We start from the raw sequence: 18,148 nt of genomic DNA, 5'->3' as shown, positions 1-18,148 counted from the left end.
AGTTTAGTCTGAATCGCTCTACACACACACACACACACACACGCACGCACGCACACACACACGCACATACACCACGACCCTCGTTTCGATTCCCCCTCGATGTTAAAATATTTAGTCAAAACTTGACTAAATATAATTAAAAACAGCGGGCTTAGTTTTGTATGGTATACAAGAAAAAGAAAGCCTTATCTTCTGATACCATTTTGGTTGACCTCGCTTCAATGTCAAGGTCAGAGGAGCCCTTCAAAGTTGAATTGTAGACATATTTTGATGTGAGCTTGCCCCTTTAACTTTACTATGGACGATATCTCTTATAAACTTAAACACTGAGTGGGGCGTTTGTTAGAATTTCATAGTGAGCCACATCTGGTCACATATCGTTAGGGTCAAGGTCACATTGACCCCTATGAAAAATGTGACCAAGCCGGGTAAAGAAATCCATGTGTCTTGGTAAAAAATCTTAACAAAGCAAAGCCCATGCGACTCTCATGCTTGACCTTTGTCTTAAAGTGACCTTGACCTTCAGGTGACCTTGAAGGTGAAGGTCTAACAACTGAAGCTGGCAAGGACATTGTACACTATTAGAACTGGTTTACAGATTTTTCCTACCAAATTACACATGACCTTTGGCCAAGGTCAAGATCATCAAAGGTCACACATCACAAGGCTATCAATTCAAGACATAGGAAGCATAAACATACTTATTGGCACTTTCTACAAAGAGACATTGTCACTTTTAGTGATTCAATTGCCCGTTTCAGTCACATTTCATAAGGGGCAAAGTGACCTTGACCTTGATAATATGTGACTAAATGTGGCTCAATATCAGTATATAACATGTGCCCCACACAATTATGAAGTTTGAAAGATTTTTTTCATAGTTCAGGGTCAAGGTCACTTCAAAACATGTATACAATCCAACTTTGAAGGACTCCTGTGACCTTGACATTGAAGCGAGGTCAACCAAAATGGTATCAGAAGATAAGGCTTTCTTTTTCTTGTATACCATACAAAACTAAGCCCGCTGTTTTTAATTTGTTTTCCAGAAAACTGGCACAATGTGAAATTTTGCAGTTTTTAGACCACATTCATTCTCCCTGTGACCTTGACCTTAAGGTAAGGTCAAGGTTCTCAAGTATCTTTTTTGAGCTCTTGGGGTCATACAACATTTTGCAACATTTGGTGTTTCTTCACTTCATAGCGTTCGAGAAAAATCCAAAGGTAATGATTTGTACAGACAGATGAAGACGGACAACGGACAACGGCTGTACGACCAGGGTGAGTATGTACGCTCACTTTTGCTACACATGCGAGTAGCGGCTATTATCCGTTGTTCACAAAACATTCCTATATAATGTTTGGAAACAATGGTAGGGATAAAAATCAACCGTTTCCAAATGTGCTAAAAAATCAAAAAGACGCGTTCTATAACGGTCAAACGGTCCCTTAACAGACTTGGGCGGGGTCGTCTGACGGTTGGCAGACAGCACAAACACCCTGTGACTGCTCGCAAGGAAAAAATAAATCTGGATGGCAGTATGGCTACAACTACGTCGTTTAGTGTAGACATAATCCCTGAATGTATGAACAGCAGAAAAGGCTGTCTTTGACGTCACTGTATAATAAGAAGCACAAAAGGGATTTTTTGGAACTTTCTCTTGGTTGGAGACAAACATGTCCGCAATGCATTCGTGCATCAAGCTATCCATGCAGTCGTTTATTGTTGATTCTTTAGCTCCTCTATGGCAGGGGGGTTTTCACTTTGTTTTCCTTCAATTTCACTATGGGAGTTGTTCTTAAACATACGTTTGTTAAGAAAATTTTGGCTGATTGTAAAACAGCTGTAATATACGGCAGTCCAGGTTGTCCTTCAACTGTAAAAATGAAATAATGCTCTTTAAAGTATCATTTACAACAGTGGTGGCTGTTTTCACAAGTATGCTACAAAAAACACGACAATACATAATACATAAGGAAAAGCCCTATGTTTGGTCAGTTGGTGAGATAGGTAAATGTTATTTTTGTGTGACAGTTCTGATGGTTTTCAAAGGGCTAATTCTTTGCTTTTCGACATATGCCCAACTGAAAACGCTTTAGCAACTCATGTGCACATGACAACCATCTGAATAGACTACATGTTCGCAGAAAACACAATACTGATTATAGAGGGAAAAATAACGGCTCTTTTTAAAAGCACGTTTAGTAGTGAAGTACTTTTAGGATTGTTTGGAATTTTTTACCAGCAGACACCCTTTCACTGCTGAGTGTCTTAGTATTGTAAGATGTGTGATATGAGTTTTGGTTTAAAGGTGCCTTTGGTTTGAACACCCCCACCCCTACGAGGGAGAAATACAAAGAAATAGAAGGAAATTGAGCCTATTTGGAACCAGACTTTAGTATGTTCCCATGGGGGGATTCACGGTGCGAATGACACTGCGTCAGCTTGTTCATTTATCTTTAGTATTTTCTTCAACTTTAACTTTTAGGACCATGTATGAGGTTGTGGCAAGCTAAATACACAACACGACGACGTCTCGGAAAAATAGTAAGGATTATATAGGGAAAAACAACAGTGTCAGGTAAAGTCCGTTTTGAAGGTGTTAGTGGTTGGGGATTTTGAAAAGCATCAGACATCAGGCAGATACAATCCTTTCTGCGTGTTCTGGTGCAGAAAGAGTTTTCAGTTTATACATTGGGGTGACCAGTAGATACCATTTTACAACCATAGCCCCAAACGACATTTACAGAGCCCAAAGAAGGATTAGGGTCAATTTCAAAGCCATTTTTCCGTATGAAGCGCCAACTTTATATGAAAATGTGTTCAATAAACATCAAAGGACTGAGGTTGAACTTTCTGATAAGGGACATTTTAAACCTAGTCATTGTCACTTCAACGTTCCCTTCACTAAAGTGGCTAAGATGCCTGGGCTAAACAGCCAGCCCGTACTTAACAAATAATTATCAATTAAGTAGATGTGCAACGCCAAGGCACTGCATACCCCAGCGAAAGACAAACCTCTCTCTTACTCTCTCTTTCTCTCTCTCAAACACACACACACACACGAACACACACACACACACACACACACACACACACACACGCACACACACACACACCCCCCAAGACACACACGTACACACATACACACTCACTCACACGCACTCACTCACTCTCTCACACACACTTCATACACACAAAACACACCCCCATACGCACATATAGACAGACGGACATAAACACCTTTACAAACAAACACACATACACACACACATACACGTACGCACACGCACACACCCACCCACTCTCTCTCTCTCTTTCTATCTTATACAAACAGACACACACCCACACACACACACACACACACTGTACATACGCACAAACAAATACGCACATAGACAGTCGGACACACACACCTTTACAAACAAACACATATACACACTCATACACACACAAACATACACACAAACTCATGCATTCACACACACACACACACACACACACTCTCTCTCTCAAACACACACACACCCACACACACACCCACACACACACACACACACCCCAAGTCACACACACACACATACACACACTCACTAACACGCACTCACTCACTCTCACAAAAAACTTCATACACACAAAACACACACCCATACGCACATGTGGACAGACGGACATACACACCTTTACAAACAAACACACATACACGCACACACATACACTTATACCCACACACAAATGTACACACACACGAGTACAGACTCATGCACGCGTGCGCACACACACACACACACACACACACACACACACACACACACACACACACACACACAAATACACACACACACACCACACACATACGAGTACAGACTCATGCACGCGTGCGCACACACACACACACACACTGGCACACACACACACACAAACAGTAACACTAACACATGTGCACAAAATGAACACAAACACACACACTGCGCGAGAGAGAAAGACTTCAGGGAGGCATGACGTCATGATGCATTAATTGACATCAAAGACTTTCGACCGTGACGTATTCTTCTTACGCGAGCTTTATCCATAGACTTGGAAACTACGGAATTTCTACCCGTCCAAAACGGCCTTGGGTGGCGTTTGCTGAAAAAATGGGGGCGACTATTGCACCCACCGTATTTTTGTTAGTATGGTCCCAATTTTTGGTGAACTTCCATCTCCACCTGTAGCACGTAGCCGGGCACAAAGAATCCTTCTTTATTATGTATTATTCGGTATGCACATTTCTCAAGTCGATTACAGTATAGCGTTCACGGGATACCTCCAGCTTCGCTGGGATAAAACAAAAGGTAGAAATGGGAAAACCTCAATAAAAACAAGTCGCGCAAGGCGAAAATACAACATTTAGTCAAGTAGCTGTCGAACTCACAGAATGAAACTGAACGCAATGCAACGCAGCAAGACCGTATACTCGTAGCATCGTCAGTCCACCGCTCATGGCAAAGGCAGTGAAATTGACAAGAAGAGCGGGGTAGTAGTTGCGCTGTGCTGCATATAGCACGCTTTTCTGTACCTCTCTTCGTTTTAACTTTCTGAGCGTGTTTTCAATCCAAACATATCATATCTATATGTTTTTGGAATCAGGAACCGACAAGGAATAAGATGAAAGTGTTTTTAAATTGATTTGGACAATTTAATTTTGATCATAATTTTTATATTTTTAATTTTCAGAGCTTGTTTTTAATCCAAATATAACATATTTATATGTTTTTGTAATCAGAAAATGATGGAGAATAAGATGAACGTAAATTTGGATCGTTTTATAAATAAAATAATTTTTTTACAATTTTCAGATTTTTAATGACCAAAGTCATTAATTAATTTTTAAGCCACAAAGCTGAAATGCAATACCGAAGTCCGGGCTTTGTCGGAGATTACTTGACCAAAATTTCAACCAATTTGGTTGAAAAATGAGAGCGTGACAGTGCCGCCTCAACTTTCACGAAAAGCCGGATATGACGTCGTCAAAGACATTTATCAAAAAAATGAAAAAAACGTCTGAGGATATCATACCCAGGAACTCTCATGTCAAATTTCATAAAGATCGGTCCAGTAGTTTAGTCTGAATCGCTCTACACACACACAGACAGACAGACAGACAGACAGACAGACACACATACACCACGACCCTCGTCTCGATTCCCCCCTCTATGTTAAAACATTTAGTCAAAACTTGACTAAATATAAAAAAATGTACACGCGCATACACACACGCACGTACCCAATCGAAAAACACAAACAAACCAATGGTGGTAGTATTATCAGGCTATTTGTATTTCTTCCTGTTTTACAAACAGTTTTGACCATTCTATCAAACGTTAATAAAACAAAACTTCGAAATAAAAACGCTTAATGTAAAAATTAAGTGAGAGAAAAAACAAACAATTACAGAGAGACAGCAGATAGAGAAAACGAACAGAAACAGAGACAGGGATCCAGAGAGACAAAGACAGACGTACAAGAGACAGAGCGACCAGACTGACGGACAGAGAAAAACAGAGACAGGGATCCAGAGAGACAAAGACAGACGTACAAGAGACAGAACGACCAGACTGATGGACAGAGAAAAACAGAGACGGGGATCCAGAGAGACAAAGACAGACGTACAAGAGACAGAGCGACCAGACTGACGGACAGAGAAAAACAGAGACAGGGATCCAGAGAGACAAAGACAGATGTAAAAGAGACAGAACGACCAGACTGACGGACAGAGAAAAACAGAGACAGGGATCCAGAGAGACAAAGACAGATGTAAAAGAGACAGAACGACCAGACTGACGGACAGAGAAAAACAGAGACAGGGATCCAGAGAGACAAAGACAGATGTAAAAGAGACAGAATGACCAGACTGACGGACAGAGAAAAACAGAGACAGGGATCCAGAGAGACAAAGACAGACGTACAAGAGACAGAACGACCAGACTGATGGACAGAGAAAAACAGAGACGGGGATCCAGAGAGACAAAGACAGACGTACAAGAGACAGAACGACCAGACTGACGGACAGAGAAAAACAGAGACAGGGATCCAGAGAGACAAAGACAGATGTAAAAGAGACAGAGCGACCAGACTGACGGACAGAGAAAAACAGAGACGGGGATCCAGAGAGACAAAGACAGATGTAAAAGAGACAGAACGACCAGACTGACGGACAGAGAAAAACAGAGACAGGGATCCAGAGAGACAAAGACAGATGTAAAAGAGACAGAGCGACCAGACTGACGGACAGAGAAAAACAGAGACGGGGATCCAGAGAGACAAAGACAGATGTAAAAGAGACAGAGCGACCAGACTGACGGACAGAGAAAAACAGAGACGGGGATCCAGAGAGACAAAGACAGACGTACAAGAGACAGAACGACCAGACTGACGGACAGAGAAAAACAGAGACGGAAAGACCCACCATGCAGGAACACGGATATAGCGGTATCATAATATGAGCGGTATCACACTCAACAGCCCTGCCCAACACAATAGAAAGACATTTGCATGATTTTGGAATGTTTATTCTTTTCAGCTGGTGGAGCGGTGGTGGTGGAGGTTGACACTGTCATGATTTCCGTGGGACCAGTCAACGACATGGATATGGTAATTTGTAATGTTGAAGAGTATTTGAATGTGTGTGTGTGTGTGTGGTGGGGGGAGATAGTGGGTGGTGATGGTGTTGGTAGTGGTGGTGGTGTTGTCTGTCTGTCTGTCTGTCTGTCTGTCTGTCTGTCTGTCTGTCTGTCTGTCTGTCTGTCTGTCTTGTCTGTCTGTCTGTGTCTGTGGATGTCTTTTTGTTTTTACACAGTCTAGAAATCAGTGTGCTCATCAAGAGTCAAACATTCAACTTCAAATGAGTTCTGACAAAGGGCAAAGTGATGCCTTACTTTATTGATTGATTGGCTGTTTCTTTGGTGTTGTCTCTATTGTGTTGTTTTTATATAAACGTTAAAAACAATTAAATATCAACCTCAACAAACACACACACAAAGAGAATCCGACAAACAAAGTAGGCATAATACAACCAACGATAAATAAAACACAAAGACATTAACAGGAAAGGAAGCTCCATTAACCACAACAAAGCCAGATAATTGTTGTTTGTTGCGGAAACGAAGAAAATCGATCTCAAAGGCCAAGGAATTGAGTTGCCTGTAATTTCCGCTCATGCGCAGTAGCGGATGTGGCCCAACGACAGTAACTCTTTGATCATGTGACTCGCTAGCGTGAATTGTCTTTGAATTGGCTTCAATCAAATGCAGTTAAGCCATATGTGTGTTGAATGTTTTATTTGGGTTCTTTGGTTTTGTCATTAACTCGAACTAACGTAAGATAGACTGGAAACAGATTGGAAAAGATGGCAGCAAAGCGAAAGAGAAGAGGGGCTGGGAGAGAACGGAAGAGAGAGAAAGAGAAAGAGAGAGAGAGAGAGAGAGAGAGAGAGAGAGAGAGAGAGAGAGAGAGAGAGAGAGAGAGAGAGAGAGAGAGAGAACTCGACCTCGAAAACTTTATTACCGAGGGATGATAGCATTAGGTCCATTTGGTCCTTTCTCACAGCTAGTCCCTACTATAATACACACATGAAACGAAGAACAAAGAATCTCCCCATACAAAGAGAGAGAGAGAAAGAGAGAGAGAGAGAGAGAGAGAGAGAGAGAACGGACAGACAGACAGACAGACAGACAGACAGACAAACAGACAGACAGAGGAGAGAGAAGTTAGAAAGGAGAGAGAAACGATGAGAAACAGACAAACAAACAGACACACACACAGACAGACAGATATATACACAGACATCGAGGGATGGGGAAAGACAAAGAGAGAGAGAGAGAGACACAGACACACACACACACACACACACACACACACACACACACACACACACACACACACACACACACACACAACCAAATCAACCATTAAAAAAACACAGTTAAACATCACCCTCTACACATACTCGTACATTCTCTTTATATGTTTAGACCTGGACAGCGTCATTCTACTTTCGCCAAGAGTGGACAGACCCTCGTTTGATTTTGCTGACCGCTGACCCAGAGAACAGAGTCCAGCTAGGCGGTGACCACATCAACAGGCTTTGGCTACCGGACACCTATTTCTCCAACAGCAAGATTGACCGCAAGCATGACGTCACCGTGCCTAATCACCTCATGTATATCAACATCACCAGTGGCCGTGTGCTGTTCAGTCAGAGGTGGGTATATAATTATGTACATTTCATTGAAGGATGTTCTGTTTGTGTGTTAGTTAATTTGGTGTGTCTTTTCTTTTCTTCTTTATTTGTTTGTTTGTTTGTTTGTTTGTGTATTTAAATAATAATGATAATGCATTGTATTTATAAAGCGCATGTATCCAGGGGTTTAACCCAACTCAAAGCGCTGTACAATCATTGGAAAAATACAACAACACAACATTATTTCAAGTGCACTCACACACATATCAATGAATAACACAATGCACTGTAAAACATTATCACACGCGCGGACACACATACACGCACTATGAAATACACATTGCACAATAATACATGATCACAAACATACGCATTCACGCGCGCGCGCGCGCAACACACATACGTGAAAAACTATGTACAGTACATGGTGCAAAAATGAGCATCAGAAACGGACCAGGCTTGAAAGAGTATGTTATGGTAAATGTTTGCGGAAAAGGTGTGTTTTTAGTTTTGTTTTGAACTGTGACAGGGAAGAGCAACTGCGGCCGGAGGTCAGCGGGCAGTGAATTTCAAACAGAAGGGGCTTAATACTTGAATGATTTCTTTCCGTACGTTTCCAGTTTAAATGTTGGTACTTTGAGGAGCTTTTCAGAGCTGGACCTGAGAGAGCGAGAGGGTTCATCAATGCTCAGTACTGATGATAGGTATGGGGGAAGGGTGTTCTGAAAGTGCCTAAAAGAGAGACATGCAATTTTGTACTCCACCCTGGCTTCAACGGGAAGCCAATGGAGCTTTATGAGAAGCGGTGTGGCGCGATGTGTTGTTCGTATGTTTGTTTGTTTGGTTGGTTGGTTGGTTGTTTATCTGTGATACAAGCGTGACGTCACAACACCTCATCATCTCATGTACATCAACGTCAGCAGCGGTTTAGTGCTGTTAAATCAAATGTGCTTGTTTTCTGTTTTGTTCGTTTGGTTGGATGTTTGGATGTTACATTAGTTATGCAATAATGACGTCACTGACTGTGCCCAACCGCCGTCAGCAGTGGCCTTGTGATGTTCAGTCAGAGATTCGTATAAAATCTTTGAAGGATGTCGTGTTGGGGGTTTATTTTAATGTTCTGTAGGAGATAAAGGGTGACAGTAGTTATGTCAAAAGCTGGCATGAACAGGGGAGGTGTTTGATTACCCGTCCGGCACTCTCTCTCTCTCTCTCTCTCTCTCTCTCTCTCTCTCTCTCTCTCTCTCTCTCTCTCTCTCTCTCTCTCTCTCTCTCTCTCTCTCTCTCTCTCTCTCTCTCTCTCTCTCTCTCTCTGGAACACACACACACACACACACACACACACACACACACTTACACAAACACACACACACTCACACAAACACACAAACACACTCACACACATACACACACACACACACGTACCTAAAGTGTGGATGGTTACCTAAGAGGCGGCACTGGGTGTAGTGCCTTTCTAGTGCACTTGCACTACAACAGCACTGGGTGCAGTACTCGCTCCGGCATCGAAGAATTTTGCACTAAAAAATGCACAAAATTTGACCTATTTCGTCGCCTATAGAGGACGGAAAGAATGTCATTTTGAACATTGTTATGACATTCTTTCCGTCAAAAAAGTCAATTTAACGGTGTTAAATGAAGCGACCATCCACACAATTAGGTTGCCATCCAGAGTTTAGGTTGCCATCCACGTGTGGATGATTGCCTTATGGTGATTTAGGCAACCAAACCTGTGGAAACGTGGGTACACACACACACACACACACACACACACACACACACACACACACACACATCCTCTTGTTTCTCTTAAAGAGTAAGGAAAAGGGGCAACGATTTAAAAGAGGGCATAGCTCCAGCACACACCCATGTCACCGTCGTGGCACATTAATGACCTAGTTCATTCTGCCAGAAAAGACGATGTTCGGAAATAACTGTGTCGGGTTAGTGTCTGTTGTATCAGAGTGAATACTTTGGCTTTGACGATGCAACTTTCCAGCGTGACATTCTATTTATAGGCCAGTCACAAGCGAGGAAATTGTCTCCACACAAGGAGCACGTGACTGGCCGATAATGTCACGTGGGAAAGTTGGCTTCATTAAAAGCAAGAATGTTCACTCTTCCCCAACCCATAGAAACCCGACAGAGTTATAGCCACAGAGTTATAGCCACAGAATTATAGCCACAGAGTTATAGCCACAGAGTTATAGCCAGAATGTGTCTATGTTGATTTGTGTCTAAATATACACACACCTTAATGGCGCGACTCTTGTTGCTGCTAGCTGTCCACTGGGAGGTAGCGACCCAGCGATGGACGGTGGCCTAGTGGTAAGGCGTCCGCCCAGTGAGCGGGAGGTCGTGGGTTCGAACCCCGGCCGGGTCATACCTAAGACTTTAAAATTGGCAATCTAGTGGCTGCTCCGCCTGGCGTCTGGCATTATGGGGTTAGTGCTAGGACTGGTTGGTCCGGTGTCAGAATAATGTGACTGGGTGAGACATGAAGCCTGTGCTGCGACTTCTATCTTGTGTGTGGCAAATGTCAAAGCAGCACCGCCCTGATATCACCCTTCGTGGTGGACTGGGCGTTAAGCAAACAAAACAAAACACAAAAACCAGCAATGGAATAAACAGTAACGAAAGTGAAAAGGATAAAAGGATTGGTAGAAATAAAGACATCAAGCATTGTGATATGTTTCTTGTTGCAGGTTGACCGTGACTCTGAACTGTGCCATGAATTTGCAAAAATTCCCACACGACCAGCAGGCATGTGATATGACTATTGAAAGCTGTGAGTAGACGTTTGTAGCTTTATGTTTGTCTGCATTTCTGGCTGTCATTTTGTCTGTCTCCTTCTCTTTCTGTTTATCTGTCTCATGTGTTTTCTTTAACCCCTATAGTAATATTGAAAGTGCGTCAAGTACTTAAAAAAGATAGGCTTCTGTCCATCTGTTTTTTTCTGCATGTTTCTCTTTTTTCTGTCCTTTTTTTACACGTCTGTGTTTGTCTTTCCGTTTGTATGTCTGTCTTTTTTGTTTTGACAAATGAATTGCCATAAGCATGATAGAATTCAACAGAAACTTGCCTTTTGAGCACCCATAATCAGAAGAAGAAAAAAATTGTATTAAATTGTATTGTGTTGTATTGCATTGCATTGCCTTGCCTTGCCTTGTCTTGTCTTGTCTTGTCTTGTCTTGTCTTGTCTTGTCTTGTCTTGTCTTGTCTTGTATTGTATTGTATTGTATTGCATGGTATGGTATGGTATGGTATGTTATGGTATGGTATGGTATGGCATTGTATTGTATTGTATTAAACGGTATTGTATTGCATTGTGTTTTGCTGTACTGCGTTGTGATGTGTCGTGTTGTATTTAAAAAAAAAGTGCATCTGATCTGATCTGTACTTTATCTATCCACCCTGACGTGATTTATTTGAATAATTCTAACAGATTCTTACAACACAAAAGACCTGGAGTTGAAGTGGTCCTCGTCGAGGTCTGCCACAGATCTGTTGCCCACAGCATTCATTCCCGAGTTCACCATCGTCCAGACAACCGTGGAGGACTGTGTCACCATGTACGCCACAGGTATGCAAGCACAGAGAGGGCCTCCACAAAGAGTGGGGAGAAATGAAAATATGACAATCCATATAAAATCACGAGAAAGGTTCAGATTTGTATATTTATTTATTTATTTATTCCTTTTTTGTACATTTATTTATCTATTTATGTATTTATTTATTTACTTGTCTCGAGAACTTAGGGGGTCATGTGAGACCGATTCAGCATAGATCTCATTCTCTGTTTTGATCTCGGCGGACTCTAAACACTATTCACATGATAGGCGTATCAGTAAAATGTAGAAGTTTCCCTAAAGCTCGGCGCTTTAAGTCTTGCTTAAAATCTTAATCTCTTTCAAAACGTTATCTAGTTCTGCGTTACCGCGCAGAAGGGCTGTCTTTACTTTGAAAACGTGTTTTGATAGCTTCAGTAAATGTCGCAACATAGGCAAAGAAAGGGCACTCTTTTGATGGTTGGGTTGGGTTACTTCCGCTGAATTCTGTCCCATGATGGTGTCACTAGTCCACCGCGTCATAATTGGTGTTAACCGCCTGGCCGCCTTGCGGCGCTTGTGGACTACGTTTTGTTTCCAACACCGGAGGGAAGCAGCGCTCTGAGGAGCATTCACTCACAGTGACTAAATCAATAACCTAATTTTGGTGCGTTTTCGAGCAAATCGGTTCATGTGCGTCTAGATGAAGGTACATTGTACCGAGGAATCCCCAGATTCCTCAGATTTGTCTTATTCGCCCCCCCCCCCCCCCCCCTAAAAAAAAAAAAGTCAGATCGATATCATTTTAACAAAGAAAACCTAAAACACATGATTATGACTCTGATCTTCTAGGATCATTCCCTTGCCTGAGAGCAACAGTGGAACTGAGCCGAGAGATCGGTTACTACATCACGGAGACCTACATCCCTACCATCCTGATCGTGGTGCTGTCCTGGGCGTCGTTCTGGATTGACCACGAGGCCGTGCCCGCCAGGATCTCTGTGGGTCTGCTCACCGTGCTCACCATCACCACGCAGATCTCAGGGTCAAGGGCGCAGCTGCCCAAAGTCCCGTACATCAAGGTATGGAAATGTTTGTTTATAGACGCGGCAACGCTTCAACAGTTGTGAATGCTTGAGTGCCACAGGTAAATGATCTAGTCTTTCGGATGAGACGAAAAACCGAGGTCCCTTCGTGTACACGACATTGGGGTGTGCACGTTAAAGATCCCACGATTGACAAAAGGGTCTTTCCTGGCAAAATTGTATAGGCATAGATAAAAATGTCCACCAAAATACCCGTGTGACTTGGAATAATAGGCCGTGAAAAGTAGGATATGCGCCGAAATGGCTGAGATCTGCTGGCCGATGTGAATGCGTGATGTATTGTGTAAAAAAAAAATCCATCTCACACGGCATAAATAAATCCCTGCGCCTTGAATTTGTGCGCGATATAAATTGATTAAAAAAAATCAAAAAACATTCACTGCGCTTAGAACTGTACCCACGGAATACGCGCGATATAAGCCTCATATTGATTGATGGATTGAAGTAAGTATCCCCCTTCATTGGCTCTGTCGACGCCCGTTTTAACCGCTTGCCTCCCTTTCTATAATGAACCGCCCACAGAGCGTCGTTGTCCCGAACTAAATCTTCCAAATCTAAAAAACAAAGAAATGGAATTCTGGGTAGGGAAATCCTTTCATGAAATGACGTCAGCGCCTTTCGGCGATTGGTCCATGCATTTCGGAGCTGAACTAGCAACATAATGTCGGTCACACTTAAAATGCATACTACTTGAGTTTGCTTTCTGAGCTAATACCAAGTGAACCGAAGCATAAGATCAGAAATCAACTTAACTTGCTTCGAACAGCGAGATCGACAGAACGTACAGTACACGATTACGGATGGAGAAACTCGGAAACCAACGAGCCGATACCGACACTTGCTCTAGAATCCATGTGAGAAAATTACTATTTTTGTAACATTTGACACAATGTGCCCGGTTAGCTCAGGTGATGCACCTAAAAGCAAAGTTGTTAGTTCGGGGGGTCACGAGTTCGAATCTCTTCGCAGTCAACAATATTTTGCAATTTGATTTTCTCATCTAGTTATTCTTGTATTTTATTCATTTACAATATTTTTTTGAGTGATGTATAGAAGAGCGAATTTATCAAAGGGTTGCATAATTGTGGAGTACCTCTGAACAATTTCCCAGAACTACTCATTCTATTTTTAGTAACATTAGCTTTTGGGGGAGATCCCAATGGGCAAATGTATCACCGCGCTTCGACTGGATGTAATGGTGGTAGGTTGCTTCTAGTTGCATGCACTTCTGTGAGAACTTAAAGATTGAACCTTAGCCTTGCATCTCAAAAGATCGGAAAGGACATAGAAAATACGTTTATATGATTTTAACATTTAGTCAAGTTTTGACTAAATGTATTAACGTAGACTGGGAATCGAGACGAGGATGTGGTGTATATGATGTTTGTGTGTATGCGTGTGTGTGTGTGTGTGTGTGTGTGTGTGTGTGTTTGTGTGTGTGTGTGTGTGTAAAGTGATTCAGAGAAAATTACTGGACTGATCTTCATGAAACTTTATATCAGAGTTCCTGGGGATAATATCGCCAGATGGGTTTTTTATCGTTTTTTCGATAAATGACTTTGATCCGGCTTTTAGTTAAAGTTGATGCGGCAATGTCACGCCCTCATTTTTCAATCAAATTAATTAAAATTTTGGTCAAGAAATCTTCGACGAAGTCAATATTCTGACAAATATGTGTCTGTCTGCGTGCGTGTGTGTGCTTGTGAATGTGTGTTGATGTGAATGTGTGTCTCTGTCTTCAAATGTATCTTGGTGTCTGTCTGATTGTGAGAACAGTGTCGACATGCGTAAGAAAAGTCTGCCATGCCTGTGTGTTGAGTTCGTGCTGCTTGGTTGATCAAAGTACAAAGACCGTTTTACAGGCATTCCGCCCATCATTAAACGTCCTTCAGACTTTGCGTCCTCGGTAGCAGTGGTGACCAGTTAGACACATGTTTATATATTTATTATGGTGAGCTTATATAGCGCGAACCACAAGTAACTGTGCTCTCCGCGCTTTACATATTAATTTCTGCCGTGTGAAATGGAATTTTTTTTACAGACAGACAGACAAACAAACATTTTTTACACACAATATATAACGCATTCACATCGACCAGCAAACCTCAAGCCTGTTAGGCGAGCATTCACCTTTCGAGGCCTTTATTCCAAGTCACACGGGTATTTGATGGACATTTTTATCTATGCCTATACAATTTTGCCAGGAAAGACCCTTTTGTCAATCGTGGGATCTTTAACGTGCACACCCCAATATAGTGTACACGAAGGGACCTCGGTTTTTCGTCTCATCCGAAAGACTAGCACTTGAACCCACCATCTAGGTTAGGAAAGGGGGGAGAAAATAGCGGCCTGACCCAGGGTCGAACACGCAACCTCTCGATTCCGAGCGCAAGTGCGTTACCACTCGGCCACCCAGTCCCATATACTGCAAGCTAGCGCAGTACGTTAATGTTGATCGACCAAAAACACAGTAATCAACCTATAAAATACTGACATAAACTTTCCTATATCATTAGTTACTTCAGGATTTAATTTCTTTGGCAAATTAATGAATATAAACGTTTCGACAATTTTCAAATATTTTAGGCAATCATGTGAGTCACCTTTCTGCACCGTGAAATACGTTTTGGCGATTTGCTGACTCAGCGCTGACGACAATGAACGACGCCGGTATATAAATGTAACAATGTTATAACTTGATTCATCGTTCCTGGCCCGTCCCCTTAGTTCATTCCTATGGAGACGAACATTTGACTCTGTCTTTGTCTGTGCTGTCCTTGTGTCGGTGAGTACCGATTTATTTTGTTTTTCAACGTTGTTTATCTCACCCACAGGCATCTTGTTGTTTTGATATTTAAAAAAAAAAATATATGAGTGTGTGTTTGTGGTGTATTTATCTATACATCAAGGGTACACTGTAAGTTGTCAATTCAGGTTAATAAAGGTGATCCTTTGAATACAAATATTTTCTTGCAGTGAACGGGTTAATACTATATCGTTTATATGTTGTTGTTTTTTCAGGCTATAGATGTGTGGATGTCCACCAACCTGGTGTTCGTGTTCGTGGCCTACATGGAGTATGCTGTGGTCACCGTACTGTCCAGGAGGTACAAGAAAACCCAGAGTGGACAAAGGTCAAAGTCCGCTTCCCTTTTCAAGGTATTGGAAAACACGATTGTGTTGTTTGAAAAAAATCGGAATAAAAAGGAGATTTGTTAATTCAGATAGAGCTCGAGGAGATGAGTAATCTTGATATTGGCGGTTTGCGTCGTCGTTTTATTTTTTTCTTACGTTCATCTTTTATGTTCTGGAAGAAGAATACCCGACAAAGAAGCATAATTCCCTTAAATATCGGATTTTGCAAATGTGAGCTACGTTTTTGATTAAACTGCTTGCTTGTACTAAACATTAAAACAAAAATAGATGTTGCCGATCATTCCACAAACAAAGTTAACGCACGTACACACACGCACGCATACATACACACGAGCACGCATACACACCCACAAACGCACGCACATACGCTCACACACACACACACACACACACACACACACACACACACACACACACACACACACACAGCACAGTACTAAATGTATTCAAACATATTTTTCATGTGGCCATTTTATTCCAGTCGTTGTCTTGCGGCCTGGGCAGTGACAGCAGCTTACTGGAGCAAACAGAAAACGCCACAGTAGACAACAGACCAAAAACAAAAACTAACAGTCGGCAACCTCCCTCATCTACCCCATACCAAAATGGTTCCGCAGGCAATGGGGCATACAAGCCTCAGCTTCACGTACAAAGGACCTCTTCCTATTCGCTCTCCTCAGAAACTGTTCCCGCTGCAATGCCGCCAGTACTGGACACGAAGGATACCGGAAGACGAGTGGACAAGATTTCAAGATTTTTGTTCCCCTTCTGTTTCATCATTTTCAACGTGATTTACTGGGTGTACTACTTGCTGCTTGCTCCTTGATGTTCATAGGTTGGGCTTTCATAACAACAATAACCATAAAAAAACAGATTTTAGTTGCCGATCAATGCACCAATCAACGCACACACACGCACGAAGACGCGCTCACAACCACGAACCCATGCATGCATGTACCAATACACCCAAAAGTTAAGGTTTGAGATTATGTGCGGATGTATATTTTGTGTGTACATTTTTGATTCAATGTAAAAAAAACAAATTTGAGGTCAGTTTCTCTTTGTAATACTGGAAATCATTTTAATATGTCATAAAATATTTCAGGTCTGATTCAAGTGGGTTTCTTTACTTGCATAGTTGAATTTCTTTTGTCTAAATCATAACGTGATAATAAATGAAAGAAGCCTTCTCCTCCCGCGACTTTTTTCTTTAAAATAAAAGGCAAAAGAGAATGTGTTTAAAATGTTAATAGCATTTTGTTCATTGCCAAGGAGCGTTATATTGACAAGCATGTACTTACCGAAATGGTATGATAATCATACTTCACGAATATTGCGACTTCCATGCATACAATTAATTGTTATCGTAGTAAAAACGTCTCATGTTTGTATATTTGCGATGAAATAGAGGTATGAAAGAAAGCTTTTATTCTTTGGAATTGGGTGTTCTTGGTATGACTGTTCGTTTTTTTCTGTATCAAGCACTGCCTGTGTGTTGACGTTTGCAGGATTGTGTGAATTGAGAATGTTTCATTGAAGACTCTAATTCCAGAAAGATAGCATGAAAAACGGTTTCAAAGGTTGTCGACAAACACACCCGCGCACGGACACATGCATTCACAGACGCACGCACATATAATACCCACGTACGCACACACGTACACTCAAACACAAACACCCTCACACACACACCTACACACATACACACACACACACACTAACACACACACACACACACACACACACACACACACACACACACAAACAAACACACACATACACACACACACATCATATATTAAAAGTTGTGAGGTTCATTCGTATTTATTTGTATGCTGGTTGGTTTGTTGGCGTGTAGGTAGGTTCGCTTTCACAACCCACATCACTGCATGGCTGGCCCAGTCAACTCTGAAACCCATCGGTCAGGCCTTTCATGCCTCGTGTATTCTTAGGCCTAAAAAAAAATTAGGTGTGGTTACGGTAACCCGACCTACCCTATTTTTAGGGGCCGACCGTATAACTTGTTATTACATTTGTCAAAAAAACACCCAAAAAACAAGAAAACGAGTGCAGAAAACGCAATGAAAGCGAAAGCGCTCGA

At 41.9% G+C, this 18,148-nt stretch overlaps 1 protein-coding gene across 1 annotated transcript; it reads left to right on the top strand.

The window, feature by feature from the left end:
• Window positions 1–1,538: 1,538 nt before the first annotated feature.
• On the top strand, window positions 1,539–17,758 carry LOC138965517 (glycine receptor subunit alpha-4-like). Its single transcript, XM_070337700.1, has 8 exons — window positions 1,539–1,581; window positions 6,561–6,631; window positions 8,011–8,240; window positions 10,943–11,025; window positions 11,683–11,820; window positions 12,638–12,867; window positions 15,913–16,050; window positions 16,529–17,758. Exons 1-8 carry the CDS (start codon window positions 1,539–1,541, stop codon window positions 16,871–16,873), a joined length of 1,278 nt encoding a protein of 425 aa, XP_070193801.1. The 3' UTR covers window positions 16,874–17,758.
• Window positions 17,759–18,148: the final 390 nt, after the last annotated feature.

This window comes from Littorina saxatilis, linkage group LG4 (assembly GCF_037325665.1).
Source record: "Littorina saxatilis isolate snail1 linkage group LG4, US_GU_Lsax_2.0, whole genome shotgun sequence".
NCBI lineage: Eukaryota > Metazoa > Mollusca > Gastropoda > Littorinimorpha > Littorinidae > Littorina > Littorina saxatilis.
The sequence above is the reverse complement of the archived record's forward strand: the minus strand, read 5'-3'. Positions and strand labels throughout refer to the sequence as shown.

Bases quoted from the DNA above. Each gene is read 5' to 3' on its own strand.
- LOC138965517 (XM_070337700.1), top strand. From the start codon at position 1,539: ATGGCTACAACTACGTCGTTTAGTGTAGACATAATCCCTGAAT. The intron at 1,582-6,560 runs GTATGAACAGCA...TATTCTTTTCAG, and splicing joins TGTAGACATAATCCCTGAAT to CTGGTGGAGCGGTGGTGGTG. The intron at 12,868-15,912 runs GTATGGAAATGT...TTGTTTTTTCAG, and splicing joins CCAAAGTCCCGTACATCAAG to GCTATAGATGTGTGGATGTC.